This window comes from Camponotus floridanus, unplaced genomic scaffold (genome assembly GCF_003227725.1).
Source record: "Camponotus floridanus strain SB8 unplaced genomic scaffold, Cflo_v7.5 scaffold1, whole genome shotgun sequence".
NCBI classification, from domain to species: Eukaryota; Metazoa; Arthropoda; class Insecta; order Hymenoptera; family Formicidae; genus Camponotus; species Camponotus floridanus.
The window spans coordinates 5,334,216-5,351,514 of NW_020229214.1; the positions used below are offsets into that span (position 1 = coordinate 5,334,216).

General features: G+C 28.0%; 1 protein-coding gene across 5 annotated transcripts in view; it reads right to left on the bottom strand.

The window, feature by feature from the left end:
• The window catches only part of LOC105256501 (atrial natriuretic peptide receptor 1), a 90,029-nt gene extending 76,560 nt beyond the window's left edge, over positions 1-13,469 (bottom strand). The window contains exons 1-4 of one of the 5 annotated variants that reach the window (XM_025411207.1): positions 13,459-13,469; positions 11,157-11,327; positions 10,335-10,509; positions 9,568-9,776 (exon numbers count right to left, since the gene is read on the bottom strand). In XM_025411207.1, coding sequence (XP_025266992.1) covers positions 9,568-9,776; positions 10,335-10,509; positions 11,157-11,238 — 466 coding nt within the window. In that variant the 5' untranslated portion in view covers positions 11,239-11,327; positions 13,459-13,469. Of the gene's footprint in view, positions 1-3,805; positions 4,122-9,567; positions 9,777-10,334; positions 10,510-11,156; positions 11,328-11,973; positions 12,429-13,314; positions 13,405-13,458 lie in introns of those variants that run through there. The other 4 variants (XM_025411176.1, XM_025411150.1, XM_025411112.1 and 1 more) reach the window with 4 other exon arrangements.
• Between the last annotated feature and the right edge of the window lie 3,830 nt (positions 13,470-17,299).

Sequence of the window (17,299 nt, forward strand, 5' to 3'; positions counted from 1 at the left end):
TAAGCAGAGATTTCAAGAACACTTTAATCTACTACGTTATTTAACAAGGGAAAGTGTATATAAAGGATTCCATGCATTTTATATGAAAAAAGTGACTTCCATCAAATTGGCTGAAATTGAAATATGTTGTAGTTTAGGTGATGCTGATCAAAAATTTCCTCGGATAAAAAGTCGAAAATTAAAAGTATAAAAGATACAATAATTTGAAGTAAGTGATATTAAAGTTTTAAAAACGCCTGTTTTTGAACATAAATTACATAAATTAAATTAATATATAAATGTTTGAAAAAAAATTATATATCTATAATAAAATTATATATATATATATATATATATATATATATATATATATATATAATTAAAACAAACGTTATTTAAACTTCAATATCACTCACTTCAAATCATCGTATCTTTTATACTTTTGATTTTCGGACTTATTACCCGAGGAAACTTTTAATCAGCATTACCTAAACTACAACATATTTCAATTTCAGCCAATTTAACCGAAACCACTATTTTCATATAAAATTTACGATGTTACGAATTTATGATCCTTTTATAAATACAAGAAGCTAAAGCACTTTTCCTCAGAGTCTAAATCAAGTAATATAAGGATTTTTAAAGAATATATATATATATATATAAATGTGTGCATGTGTGTATGTGATTCTCTCAGAACTTTTCTGAAAAGCAAATATATGCTCTGTGCATATTCATCAAAGAATATCAATAAAAGCTATGTTAATTAAAATATTTTTGTAATCTTTTCAAAGAAGAAATACATTTTTTTCTATAAACTCTTTATTTTTCTGTCTTATGATATGGATAATAATGCAAAAAGACTACTAATTGTAAGAATTTTCTCGTTTTTTTTTCAGTTTGATTGCAGCAATTTCTACCTACGTCATGCATTTTCTGAGTCTATCAAATACGCGAACCTTATAATTGTTTGCGATTATATCATTTTCATATATCATTTTCATGTATAAATGTGTGCGTATATGTGCATTTTCATTCGACACACGTATTTCTCGAGCGAGAGATTGCGTCCCAACGTTTACACGTGTCCGCATTTACTATATAACACGCAACGCGAATGCAAGACGGGGTTTCTCGACTAACTATATGGTTCGGCTGATCTCGCGACAAGATGGAATAACGACATGGGTATCATTGTAACTTTGACATTTTGCCATTATTACCGTTTTCTCCGTAATCTCTTTGAAATACATGTCGAAAACGAGAAACGTGAAGAACTACTACTTTCGCGACATAAAAAGTGTCACTCGTAATTATATTGAAATATTTTTGCATTTTTATATTTGTATACCATCAAAGAAAATGTATTTTTGATATAGTAGATAAGAGATTCACATGAATCGGAATTAAATTAAAATCACGTTACGTCGAATTGCACATATGATCGTGCCTCAATTTTACAGTTAATTTTATGCATGCGCACGTCCGCATATAAAACTCCCAGATGTATAGGATGCGTTTAATAAAATTTACTATAATCGACATGTATAACAGAATCTTTAAAGTTTCATATTGAAGCGCAAATAAGGCTGTTTTTAAAATTTAGGGCAAGAGGAAATTTTATCCAGGAGAAAATACGTCTCGTGAAAAATTGAATCGCCTTTTTTTTAAGATTTATGAACAATGTTGCTCATTTGATTAATTTGATCACGCCGACAATCAGATTTCGACTGTGTACATCCGAATGTACTCAACACTTGGTAAACTGCATTCAAAGTGCAGCGTTCATTGGACTGAAAGCTTCGAATGACATAATCACGTTTAAGTTGCGGAAAGCACGTACCGACTAATTTCTCTGTAAGGTAAGTTAAGCGGCCTTATAGGTTGTCGTTTACAAAGCGATATATATTACATAAAATTCGCATAATACGAAACATCTCAGCATTACATAATGAATGTACAATGTTGGAAATTATTGCTGAGAAAAAGATATTTTATGTTCAAGATAAAGTCAGAATTTTTTTTAAAGATAGATCTAATGACTAATTTCTCTCATTCATATAAATATCATTTGTTTTTTATTATTATACATATAGAGTTGTAAAATAAATAATTCACATGCGCATACACACTAGAATCAATAATCATTAACTCTGGTTTTTATTATTTTCTCGTTTTTATCATTTAATGACCTTTAACTCTCGTTTAATTTTTGTTAATTTCAAATTTGTTAATTTCAAACTTTCTGTGTAAAGTTAACAAAATTTATGCTTTTAATGACTGATAAATAAAATAAATTATTCGACGATATTTTTTAATTAATTATTCATTGATTTATTCTAATAGTTGAACATATTGCATGCGAAGCACAGAGTTCAACATGAACTTTGTGTTATACCTCTTGTGTTATACCTCTTGTGTTATAACTCTTTGTTTTACGTATAATAGTTACGAACTAATCTTTTTGCAGGACAAAACTACCTTAAAACTTTTATATGCGGCAAAGATAGGATCATATAAAATTCGAATAATGGACAACCCTTCAGCGTATCAATGGAGATCGGTTCGGAGCACGCTTTATCGCGATGAAAAAAAGGTATTTTGCAGCAAAGTAAAAGCTATCACGTGTATACGAATATATTCACTTCTGCTGCCAATATGAGCGTCAAAAAAGCAAGAAGTAAGAGAAGTCTCTGAGAATTTATTATCGTAGCAGCTGTTCTCACGTCAACTCACAACACTGCGAAAGGAACATTAGCACGATTTTTTACGACTCACATCGCACGATGACCTGACACTCATTCTCCTGATTAATTTTGCTGAGAAGAAAAACAGAACAATTTTTACGAACGCGACCGCGATTTCAAATACCGTTTGATCGTAAAAGTTGATACGTGAAAGTAGCTAATGCGTCAATCAACAGTTTTTTTTGGAATTATAATAAAAGAATTTGAATATATGTATTTTTTATAATTGTATATAAATTGTATAAGTTTTTAGCATTATTTAACATACTATAACATTTATTTAGAGTTCACGTTTTGAATTTTTTATATAATTAAAGGATTAAATTTAAAATAATATAATTTATAATATAATTGGCGTGAATTATAATTAAATTTTATAAATTACAGATTAATCTATTTTTACTTCAAATTTTTCAATTATAACTAATTCTAATTTAAATCTATAGTTACTGTCGAGACGAGATTAAATTCTTTGTAATAATGCGAGATATGTTTTCTACAAAAAAAAGAAAAAGAAAATTGAATATTATTTCGTGACGAAAAGTTCAAGATTTTATTACAATTAATTAAGACTAATTTTTGTTTGTTCTTTACAAGATTCGATAATCGAAAATTGAGCAGACTGGTCAAGTCGTACACAGATCAAGGATCCAGATTCTTTTTCATATAGACGAAAAGGCGTTCAGCGGAGAAATGTCACGTGTTTTTCGACCGAGAGAGCCGGCAAAGGAACGACTACGTGCACGGATAAGCAATTTCGAACTCGAGATGTTTCAATGCTTTTACCATAAAAAAGATAGAGAAGAAAATCTCACACTATCATTATTAGATTTTATCAAATTGATATTTGTTTAACGGCGAAAAATACGCGCATATCGAATCACATCCTTCACGATTGTAAGATGTGGTCGGTATAAAAATCATATTTTCGTACATGACGTTCTCTAGCAGCTTATTCATTGACAAGAAGTAATCCTCACTATAATCCGACTATATACTTTGAAAATAGAATCAATCGAACGTCACCATCTCGCAAAATTTTTATTTAATTACAAAGCACGTGTTGCACGCGTTGATACCTCTCGGAGACAGCCGGTCCCGGGGATGGACCGGCGATAGCTTCGCGATCGCGATCGATCGATGCCGATCGTGACTCCCAATCTCTCTATGCTCATATCTCGAAGTAACTTATCATTCCGAACGGTCCATCGAACCAGCGCGATCTACGGTATCTTTTTTATTCGATCGATCGTTATCTCGATCCCCGGTCCTCGATTCGCGCTCTCTCGGAGTAAGCTCGGAGCGCGCGATTGAAACTGAGAGCGAACCGAAGGAAAGCACCGTGCTCCGGATCGCCCACCGAAGTCGACGATCATTCCTCCTCTCCGTTTCATCTTCTCTATCTCTCTCTCTCTCTCTTCTCTCTCGCTCTCCCTTTCTCTCTTCCTGCCTCCAGCTCTCTCTCCCTCTCCCTCTTTTTCTCCCTTCGATCCCGCCGCCCTCTTCTCTCTGCTCTGTCCTTATCCATCTTTTGATCTGTCTGTCTATCTATCTTTGCCACCGGTCTCTCTTTATCACACCCTCACATCGCGCGCAGCCAGCTTGCTCTAGGCGAGCACGAGATATGCCATTCCGAGATCGTGTAGGTGGATGTCGTTGTGAACCTCCACGAAGGTAACCAACGAGGAAGTGAAACGCATGCGTCGAGATTCTCTGTGCATACCCCCGTGCGCACCACACCTTTCATTCCGTACCGAATCGCCGCGAGGCATGGACAAACTGTTTAAATCTTCGAAGTGATAATATATTACATATCTCTTACACCTCATTTTCTTTTAAAAAATATACGCATCTGTGATTATATATCTCTAAATTCATGAAAAATCACCTCAGGGTAAAAGTCTTTAGGGTGTTATAATTTTTTATAACAAAAATTTTATAAACTTTATGTGAAATTTATAGGTAGGATTGGAAACACATGTTAATATTATAAATAGAAAAAAACTTGTGCAAATTTTAGATTTTAAAAATGGATTTAGAAACGCAATTTGGTTGATCTTTTAAGTAACTGCAATTCTTAATAAGAAGTTGGAATTTTTATTTGGAATTTTCTCGCGCCAAGAAATACAAAGCTGATAGTGAAAAAGCGGTGAATAAACTAGCATTCAACATTTTGTTAAAGAAAAATCAATTTTTCTTACACACAAACTCATGATAGAATCTGAATTCTACAATATTTTTCAGGAAATCTAAAATATAAAATAGAAAAAAAAACAGTATTCTATAATATTTTGTAGCGTCGTACTATAAATTTTTAGATTCTTTTCTTTCTTCTATTTCTTTATTCTAAAAATTATGTAATGTTCCTAAAGTATTCAAACTTTATAGGTCGAGACGATGTCATAGTCACTAGCTAATTAAATTTTATCTCACGAATATCTAAATCTTGTATTTTAAAAAGTGAGAAAAAAAGTTTGGAGAGCACTAATATCTCAGCAAAAATATTGTAATAATGTCTCCGTATAACACGCTTTTATTGATAACCTGCTCTATCTGCATGGCTGTAAATATTGATGGAGAAATAGATATTTTTTACAATATGATCTGAAATCACATACATGACAATACTCGGTGGGAATTATCGATAAATCGGATATTGCAACCATCAATCTCCTGCGTGTATGTACTTCCTTCCTAAATAAATCTATTACCCATCAATTTCCGACATAAATACTTTTGCAAAACATACATAACGATATTATCAAACATTTTCAAAAAACAAAATTATAAGAATATATAAAGAATTGTTATTTTAAAATGCCGTTAAATAAGTATAAGCTCTTGTATTCAACTAGATATGTATAATAAAATTATTATCATAAAGAGTATATATGTGTATATGTATATGTATGTAAAGAGTATATATGTGTATATGTATAGGTATATATGTATTTGAAATGCATGATTACGAAAGTGTTTAGTATAAAATCGAGAATAATTTCGGACTTAAAAAATATTTACACACAGATTTTTAACATTTAATGAAATAAAAAGCGTATATATGCTTCAAAAAATCATAATATTATGTGTAATTTCATTTCGTTAGATGTTAAAAATGTGTGTGTAAATATTTTTTAAGTCCGAAATTATTGTCGATTTTATACTAAACACTTTCGTAATCATGCATTTCAAATGTCGCATGTTCTTTCCATCCATCATATAAGAAGGTCAACTCTCTGATTTACAAAGTGAAAGAACTGTTGAACATTTACGCAAGAGTTGCCTAGTCCTTTTATCGTTTAAAAATAGTTTCTAACTGGATTGAGAACGAGAGAGAAAGAATTTATTAACATTTCTGCTCTATAAGCGGTATTAAAATATATTCGATGTGATTAAATCAAATCAATCGTCAATACAGTGTTTAAAAATATTTATATACAGAATATTTATAAAAAAAAAACAAAACTTAAAAAATATAAAATAAAAGTGTAATATTTTAAAACTGTACAGTTTGTTTACATTTAATAGTTGATTTTAAAAATATTTAAAAGCGTATGCGACAGAAAGAAATATAAAAAAAAAGAACTATTCAAATAAATATAAATTTTTGCTGAAAAATAATGAGTCCTATATTCATCAAAAAAGTCATATAAATGGAAGATGTAAAATGTCATGTAAAAAACACTATATTTTTCGATCAAATCAGAGCATGTGGATGCATTACGATTCATTTGATAGTCATTAAGGATTTTTCTTAAGACTCCATTTCTTCCGACAAGTCAGAAAAACTTAAAAGCATTCGCTAATGTCCTTATCATCAAAGATGTCATTTTTGACGGTACTTGCTCTCCCGAGTTTAATGCTCTTATGACATTCAACTTTGCTATATATACCGTAGAACTGCAATATTATACAGCATAAAAACTGTCATAAACGTTTATTTACATATGCTCTCAGTACATATATATATCAAACGATGTAGTTCGATATTAAAAGCACATGCAAATAAGCGTTTTATGCATAATTTATCGACAACATTCACAAATATATACTCGTTTTGTATGAAGGTGACATAGGAGTGCGAGTGACGCGTCCACTTTACACATTATAAAGTTCTCCAATTTTTAAACTGTATACGAAAACATTTAATCTCTTGTCTCTCGCACAACTTATGCACATTGTTACTTTCTGTATGATGTAATATAAAACGCACAATAGAAAAGTTGAAATTATAGAATTTTAATCTAAGTACTATTTCTCCTAAAAATAATCGGAAAACACTGGAACGATTTTCTTTACAAAGTAAAGTTGCGCGGATATAAGTTTTAAAATAAATCTTAGAAATTACTTTAAATATATATAAATGAAAATATAAATATACATATCTACACATATATGTAACATTTAATAATAATAACATTTCTCAATATTAAAAAAAAAAATTTTAGAAAATTTTAATTTTTTAATTTTGTTTTTGCAAATGCATTAATTATTGCCAATAATTTTTATTATATAAGATTTGCCTCGTGAATTTTATGTAATAAGAGATGATAATTTCAACAATCGATAAAGTACATTGGCATTCGAAATATTGATTAATATTCACTGATATACTGCCAAATTTATATCGAATAAAAATATTTAACTGGTGAAATATATTAATAAAACTGATCCAACATACAAAATGCGAGTATATACTATATAGCTATTTCTGGAAAACTACCTTTATCAAATTAATTTTTATATATTATTCGCGATATATATATACATTATTCACAATACATTTTCGTGTACATACGACAGACGTAAATATGACAGATATCATCTTCGAATAAAAAAATAATCCCGGACGAAAATCCTTGTAACACTTTAAATAGATACCGGTAATCTTTTAAGTTCATTAAGGAAATGTTTAAATATAGATGTAGTGACGTATAAAGCCGTGTGAGAAGATATCAATAATAGAAATATCCCAGCATGATAAGTTACACGATAACGATAAATGATATGATAAGACACTGATCATCTAATGATTAAAGAGAGTTAAACAAAAAATTACGCAAATACTTTCTTATTCGCTAAAAATATTATAAATGAACACAATATCCGAGAAGTCATTTATTAACAGATTATATTTTTCACGTATACCACACAAATGAATTCTTTTACTTATATTTTAGTATTTTTACAGTAAATTTGGCATCAATAAATTTTTCATAATATGATAACGTTATTTAAAGCTTCAATGCTATTATAAAAGGAAAATTAATTTTATTCTTGTGAAATATATTTATATAATCTCACAAAATTTATATCTCATAAAATTTATATTATAAATTTGGCATTAAGAAAAGGACGATTACATCGAAATAAAACAGAATGAAAATTATAACTGTAGTAAAACCTCTCGAGATGATTAATGTACGAAATGTATCATCTTTCTTTCACGTCATTCGGGATATATTGATTCTTGTCAAATTTATAGTGAGTGCTCATAGCAACACTGCCATTAACGTTATGGAGCGATTCGAAAAGATAAAAATAGAGATATTTTTATCAACAAATTATTAATGTTAATTACTAATTATTATATAATTAGTAATTAACATTAATAATTTGTTGATAAAGATATCTCTATTACATTATTATTATAAAATATGAATACTCATTTGATAATTCCAAAAAATTCCAAAAAAAATATATGAAAAATATATAAATGCATTTAAAAACATTTCAAGATAAAAATCATTGTTTCCTGTCATATAAGCTTCTGATAAGATGCATATTAATTTTAGAGAAATGTCAGATGGCAAATATAATTTGGAAATCAATTATAACGTTATAATTATGAATTGTTTGTTCATCAGATGATATCTATTATTTTTTATACGACTGCAATAATATATTTTTCATTAAAAAAATCGATAAGCAAATGTAAGTAACAATGATGGATTCTCTTACTATTGGATTATTATTTTGAATAATGATAATTATATTTAAATATACTTGTTTACAACTTGGAGCGTCGTTGTCTACGATTTAATCAGTTAAAACAGAAGTATGCGATAAATACGGATAAACACGAAACGATGATTATTATCTTTTTAATCTGAATTCGATAGTGCGATATTTTATAAGAGAAACAATGACATTCTTTATGCTATATGATAATTATATTGTTATATGAATGATTATACATTCCAATAATTAATCTTTAAGTATTTTTATGAAACTTTTTTTATATTTTATAATTTTCTTTGTAATTACTTTATTTTGCATTGCTAATATTGTATTAATCAATTTATCAATTGATATATTTTATATAATGTTTATAATATGTCAATATGCTTTCATTAATCAAAAAATATTCTATTGCAATTTTCATAAAATTTAATTTAATTTTTCATTTGTGATTATTTTACATATATGTTTTTTTATTCATTATAAAGAGATATATATCTCTAAGTAAATTTTATACATCTCATATTATCTATGTATTTTGGAAATATTTGTGTATAAATATGATTAATAAATAATTTATTAAATAAAGTTTAAATACTTCCACACAAATATTTACACACAAATATTTCTAAAATAGATAATAAGATATATGTAAAATCTACATAGAGATATATCTTTTTATAATGAATAAAATAATGTACATAAAATAATAAAAAATGAAAAATTAATTTAAATTATTTATATAGAGCATATATATCTATATATTCGTTTTAAAATATCTTCTGAATGCATCATTATTTGATAAATAATTATTTTGCTTTACTCTCAAGGAGTTTATGACTAATAACATAATGTAGTTAATGAATAAAATTACACTCACCACCGTACGAACTGCCAACGTGATCTCTTAAAGCTTCTGGATAATCGTTGGGGGTCGTAGCTTCGACATCGAAAGTACCATAAGTGATGTGGTGGTCTTTTTTGATAAATTCTACCATTGATTTCATCATAAGCTGACATGTATGCCTACCAGCAACTTGACTTTGTCCGTTCGTTGCATAAACGAGATGCACTTTATGCCAGTTGTACCTAATTCACAAAAAAGAGAAATAATAAAAGTTTTATCAAAAACCAATTAAACAGTGAAAAGGTCCGTAAGATTAAAATCGAATAAACAATAACAGAAGGCTTCTTGGACCAAGCATAAAGTGTACATACGAAAGTTAAAAATTATTAACACTTTATGTATGATAATAAGCACTTTAAATTCTTTATTTATTTATGAAAAAACTTTTGTAAAATTTATAACATTGTTTTGACATTGATAAGGATCCGAAATGGATCGAAACGTGGTGTTTGTCATAAATAAATAAAGAATTTAGAATGCATTATCATACATAATGTATTAATAATTTTTAACTTTCGTGTGTATACTTTTCTGTTATTGTTTATTCAAATAAAGTTTTTTTTACATAAAAGTTGATTTATTGCCATTTCAGTTTATTCGTACAAGAACTAATTATATTTGTAATAAAATAGTCAATGAAATTATGTGGAAAAATATATATATTAAAAATAAAATATTTAGTACACAGCAATAAAATATAATGGATAGATTTTTTATTTTAAAACTCGAATTATACATACCGATTCATTATAGTTACAAAAAATTCAGCGATGTCCCTGAAGGCCAAATTTCCTATTCTTGTAGTCATAAAGTATTCATCTTTACATTCGACTTTTTTCTCGGTAAAATCGAAAGTAAAACCTCCTGTGGTAATTAACGGTGCTCCAAAGAATTTCACAACTCTGCCAACAACCGCTGCGTAAAAAAAAAACTCTCAATTAATGAAGACAGAACAGAGAGAAGAAATATAATCCATAGGAAATATGAATTTACTGAATTTTATATAAGAATGTATCAAAGAAACAGATAGAAAAAGAGAGAAAGAGATTTAATAAATAGTGTAAGAAAATTAAAAAATAAAAAATATACAAAACATAAAAAAATAAATTTACTGTCATAAAATGGTAATTAAATAATTCTAACACTGCAGGTTTTATATGAAGAATTATAAAAATTTTGATATATCAGAGTAAATATATATATATATATATATATATATATATAATATATTTATATTATATATATATATATATATATATATATATATTTACTCTGATATATCAAAATTTTTATAATTCTTCGTATAAAACCTGCAGTGTTAAAATTATTTAATTATCATTTTATAACAGTTTCAATATATATATATTATATCTAATAAAACACGAGCTTTCACAGTTTTGATGTGATATTTATATGTAGATTAAAGCGTAAGAAGAATATCAAGATAATTTTAGATCGTTTATTTTCAAATAGAGCGTTTCCGGCTCATCATCATTTTTATAGGATAATTATGTTTTAAAAAAAAATAAAATTCAGAAAAGGAATTAAAGTATTAAACATACCGACACAGTAATCACACGCTGGCCCAAGAAATAAGTGCACACAATGCGAAAAACTATCAATTGCACCGATTTGTGCATACATTGCATCGCAATGGTCGTCCTGCGGCAGAAATTCCAGCTTCAACCAAGAAGGGAGCAAATTACGCGATTTCGCTTCGTTTACCGCTAAATCTGTGAAAAAAACACGACACTTTTTTTTAATATTTTATTAAATTAAAAAAAATGTCTCTTATGCATAACTTTTAATGTATTAATTTTTATGTATAATTTAATAATACATCTATTTCAATTTTGTTTATCATTTAAAATATAATAATAATAATATAATTATAGCTCTTTTTTCTAATCTTTGTAACATAAATTTATGCATTTATATAATGCATTTTATAAAACAGACAAAATAAATGTGATCTAAAATTTGATTATAATTATACGTATTATAAACTTAACTTTAAATTAGAATTAAAAAGTGCTTAGGCTTGTAGTATATGTAAATTAACGAATATACAAATTTTTAATTGGACCTCGATCCAAAGAAAAGGGCCGATAAAATAAAAATTTTTTATAAAGGTACAAATTTAAATTTAAATTTTTATAAGGAAATATTAAAAATGGTAATTGGGTTTATGTGGAAGCTTGCATATTCTATGCGTCATAAATTTTATTTTAGGTCAAAAAGGAAATCCAATTTTGAGTTAGGAAAATTTTGGACAACTAACAATAGTTACACTCTTTGTAGAATATTATACGCGAAACTCTAGATTTTATTTAACTCCCCGCAATTAGCTGATTTCAACGTTTGTTTGAATAATCTCACCAAGAACCGGAAGAACTTTAGGTAATGAAATATCGAATTTTGGGTCTGCTGGTAGAAGAACAGCAACTCTCAGCTCGCAAGAAACGGTACCATTGCGACTTGTACTACATAACGTCTCGCAATCGCGATGCAATTGTACTTCGCGACACGTCACTTTGCCTCCCACTCGATGCATTAACCAAAACATCGCTAGCATAACGATCTTACAGGACCCCATGGATACGAATGGAAAAATGATACAATTTTAATCGGCTTTTCACTAATTCCAATCGAAAATCGCGAAATATTATTGTTTCGACATTATTATTGTTTCGACATTATGTACAACAACACTCTATCTGTCACAATCACTCGATAAGTATTTTTCTCATCGCGAGATGCTCCATACGTATAAAATCCTGATTCATAAGCTCACTCGTCACCGTATTGCAATTTTTGAAATTCACTTATGTAATGCATTTTTATTCATTTTCACAATGTGTCGGACTATATCAACAGCTATTTCACTAGCTTTCTTTAGCAGAGAGCGAGTAATTTCATACGCTTTTTCAAATAAATTATTCTCTAATAAATTATACAAATGGATTATCCAAATACGTTATCGTACCTTATACAATTGTCTTTATTATAATAAAAAAATATAAAAAATACAAAAATTGCATATAATTTTCTATTATCTTTATATTCAATATTAATATGTTCAATAATAATCTTAAAAAAATGAAAGAATTTATTTTATATATGTGATTATTTCTTTGTTGTTAGAAAAAAATTAACTTTGAAATATAAAATTTGCAATTAAGTTTAAACCAAAAAAAAGAACCATTAATTGTCAATTTTGTAAATAAGAATATAATTTGATTAAATTAATATTTGTCAATTATTTCTGATTTATTTTTACAGATTCTTGTAAATAACGCGTTTATTTGGCACTAACATAACTTACTATGTATTATTTATTATTTTGAAAAATGGAAAAAAATTACAAATAATTATAATGGCGTTATAATTAATGCCAACATAAAACATAACGTAATTTTCTATTTAGCACTTCATATCGCGGCTAATATTTTTAAAACGGATATCGTGCGGCATCTTCAAACACTTCAAGCATTTTATCAGTGAACATGCGATGCGGAAAATCTTTACGAGTAAGCTATCACAAAACTTTGCCAAATCTAAATTCGCCAATTTATTTGCATTTGGATGATGCACACAGGTACCAAAAATCGTTTCACGCGTTACGTTTCGAGCTTCATCAAACTATATTTGGGGAGAAAAAGCAAATTTCATGATGCAATCAAATGCTTAGAGAGTCAAAAAAATATAAGAGACTACTACTAAGACTATAGATAAAAGCGTCATCAATTCTACGAATATTTGATAGCGAAAGATCGCGATTCACATCGAGATTGCCAGGGACAAACTGGCACCTCGATCACGCGAACCGTCTTGTCCGACTGACGAGCAAGCACCAACACGCACCTATCACTTCGCCGCCCCGTATTATCGCGCGGATATCACGCGTTGATTGATAGTAGTTATCGAAAGCTCCAATGTGCACACTCATATGTCTACTCCCTCCCGTCGGGGTTGCCGTATTATTTCTGCAGGATCGAATTTCCGCAAGGACCATGTCAAGCAACGTTTCACTTGAAAGATTGTCCGCCGTCTGACGCTTTTCCACCAAACATTTCGATGATATTTCATTTATGATAATCCATATGCATGTATCTAAAATATTTAATAATTATAAAATATGAATATTAATATCAACTTAAATTATTTTCTGCATTTAATATTATTTAATATTTTATACATATACACAAATACGTATATACATATATACATACATACGTACATTCATATATATGTATATTTGAATTTGAAAAAAAAAAAAAATATATATATATATATACCCAGGTAGCAAGATGACGTCTAAAGATGTCTTTAGACGTTATCTTGCTACCTGGGTATATATATATGGGTATATATTTGAATTTGTGAAAAATATTTTACTTTTTGCTATATTCACGAAAATACACTATAAACTTAAATATTGAGAGGATAACAATAAATAAAAATACAAAAATAATGATATAGAAGTAATAAATAAAAAATAAAATATAAAAAATTAATTATATTATTTATATATTGCTGTCCCTCAGTATACCTCAGTTTTTGAAATAAATAAAATGCTTGGTATATAAACAAAATATTCATGGGTATAACAAAGTAAAACATTTTACACATTAAATTGGAATATAATTTTTGCAAGAATGCTTATGTTTTTATTCTCAATATTCTCGCTTTTCATATTTCATAAGCTCGTCGAGAGATATGATAAGGCAAACAATTTTCAGATAAAACCGAATTATATTACATTCTATACAGAATCTTTTGTTATTTTTAAAATCTTTTAGATTTGTAGTGCGTACCGCAGTTTCAATAATTAATTTGGCAAAGTAAAAAACGTTTAATATATCTCTTTAAATTTTACACGATACCGGCATAATCTCCTATATTGTTTTTTTGTCAAGATTTTAAGATTTTAATATATTTCGATATATAATATACTACTCGACTTACTAAGTTTCGAAATTTAGCGACCGAAAAAACATCAGAATCCTCGAATTTTCGTACGTGATAAAATACTTTGAACGACAAAATGTCAGAGGGAGGATCTATGAATTTGTCGCGCATGCGCAGTCATCGATCGCATATCGCAAAAGAACCAGCTTTCCGATTGAATCTTAAATTAACGTACTATGAAAATGTACGTTAAAATCGAAACAAATGGACATGCATCCTGACAGTTGATTAGAAAAACAATGCAAAATCATATTTCTCTTAATTTAATATCACATAAACTATTTTTATTTCTTGATTTATACTTACAAACATCGAAGCATCGAAGCGTTGCGCCAAAATCCCAAACCACAAATGCACAAATGTTTAGATGTTACGCATATTCGTATTTAGATTATGCCCCGAACGCCCTCTAGTTTCGATGAGGCAAACATGGCCGCACCAATCATAGCGCTCCATTTGATTCGTATCGACTAGTTGAGCCACAGGTTCGACTTTCCTATCTCAATGTTAAAATACACTCAGTTTATGGATCTAGGATCACAAATCCCCTAATATTTGCGCACAAGAATGCGCGCGCAGCAAGATCACTAGAATAAATTAAATCGTATTTTAAAAGAACATAAGATAGTTTCTTCGAGATCATAAAAAGCTTTTTTATATTTTATATTATCATTACATATTAGGAAACAAGTACGTAAACTTGCATGTTCTAAAAATCTTCAATCTCTTGCAATTATATAATTATATCGTAAATATAATCGTCCATTTTTTCAAACACTTAATTAGCAGAATTTGCGTAATTTGTTTTTTTTTTTTTTTCAGATTGTATATATGTATATGTATTTTAGAAAGGAATGATCAATAGATATAATTAAAAAAATTCTTATTAATAAATTTGGCGCAATAATAAAATTGAAAATTCAATAAAAATAAATTGCTCTTCAAAATTTTAATTACATATTATGATCATCAAAAAAATTAAGTAACTTTGCATGCTTATTTTCACTTGGATTATTCAACACGATTTTATAGAGTGATTAATGTATATATGTATACACTGCATGCAGGATAAAAGGAACACAATGAATTTTTATCCATTAAAATCTAGATTATCCTTGTGTAGGTATTATATTTCGAATATAGCTTTTGCACAGCCTTTGTATCCTCTCTATTCAGTTATTCTCATACACGAAGATTCATGTCGATATTAACAATAAAGCATCACAATATCTTCTTAAGGATATTCCACTGGTATTTTCGATAGTTTTTCACACATCCACATTTTACGATCAAATCGTAGCACGTGGTATATTTTGAAAGAGATATAAGTTCATGTAATTTCTTAATCATTACATATCTCTAAATATTTAGCTCCACGTTTCACATTATTTATGTTTTCAGTTCAATCGAAGAATAATTCGATACGATGTTTTCGGCATTTTTATACAAGATGCGATAGAAGTTCAACTAAAATCTCAGATTTTAGTTTAAGCAAAGAAGAAAAAAAAAGATCTTTCCATATCCCAGTAAGGAAGACACAGAACACACACGCACACACAATTATGTCTTTTGATAATACCTACATATGCATATTTGTAGATAGTGAAAGGACGATGGAGAACATTAATGTTTGTAATGCAAGAGTACGTTTTAATGCCTAACTACGATCACTATTACTTCGCCTACTTGCTGAAACGAGTCACAAACTCAAAGACTATATGTATGCCATATAATATTCTACAAAAGTATGCTTTTTTGCATACTGATAGAGTATATCTCTATATCTATAATATATATATAAATATATACATACCTCAAAATTATACAAAATTTCCATCAAATTGTATTAATTTTTCAAAAATCACAATCTTTGTACCCAGTTCGCGTGCAACTCGTTAAGTTTCTATTTTTATCTCATTTCCACTTTGTCCAGAAACATTTATAATGCAAACGAATTGTGTACAAATATCCGCAATCTACATATTTCTTTTCCTTTTTAATTATACATTATAAGAGTAAAGAAATTTCATTCGTATTTTAAATGTTTACTTTAATAATGTCTTATTATTTTTTCCATGTGTCTTAATATAATATATAAACTATATTCTGTATACATAGCTCGTATCAAAACCTGAAATTAATGTATACATATATGCAACTGAAATCAAAATGTATACTTTCTTCTATAATGGAAATCTTATTATAGGACTTTGGAAATATTTGAATGGTTATAATGTTACATCTTGAAATATGTATTATTATTTTCCATGATAATTCGATTCTGTATAACCCAATATTGATAAATGTTTATAAATGATTATATTAGAGCGCATTTTTACTGACCATTATTAACAAAATATTTAAAACGTAATTCGGTATTTCACTTTCTTCCCAGTGTCTCACTTTCACATAATTACTAACATTGTAGCTATTTGTGATATCAAATATCTGATAACACTCAAAGTATTGTGTGATATCACGGAGTTTTAACCATTTTGCAAATATTAATAATATTGTATTACATAATATTAAGATATTATATATAATTTTATAATATTACACTATTATGTATATTATACTATTATGTATAATTTTATAATATTATATATATATGTATTTTAATATATATATTATATTTACAAAATATAGATAATTATTCCGTAATATCACAACTACTGGAGTGTTTCATAGCAATGCTATTCAACTACATATGAACTTTATTTTATATACTCAG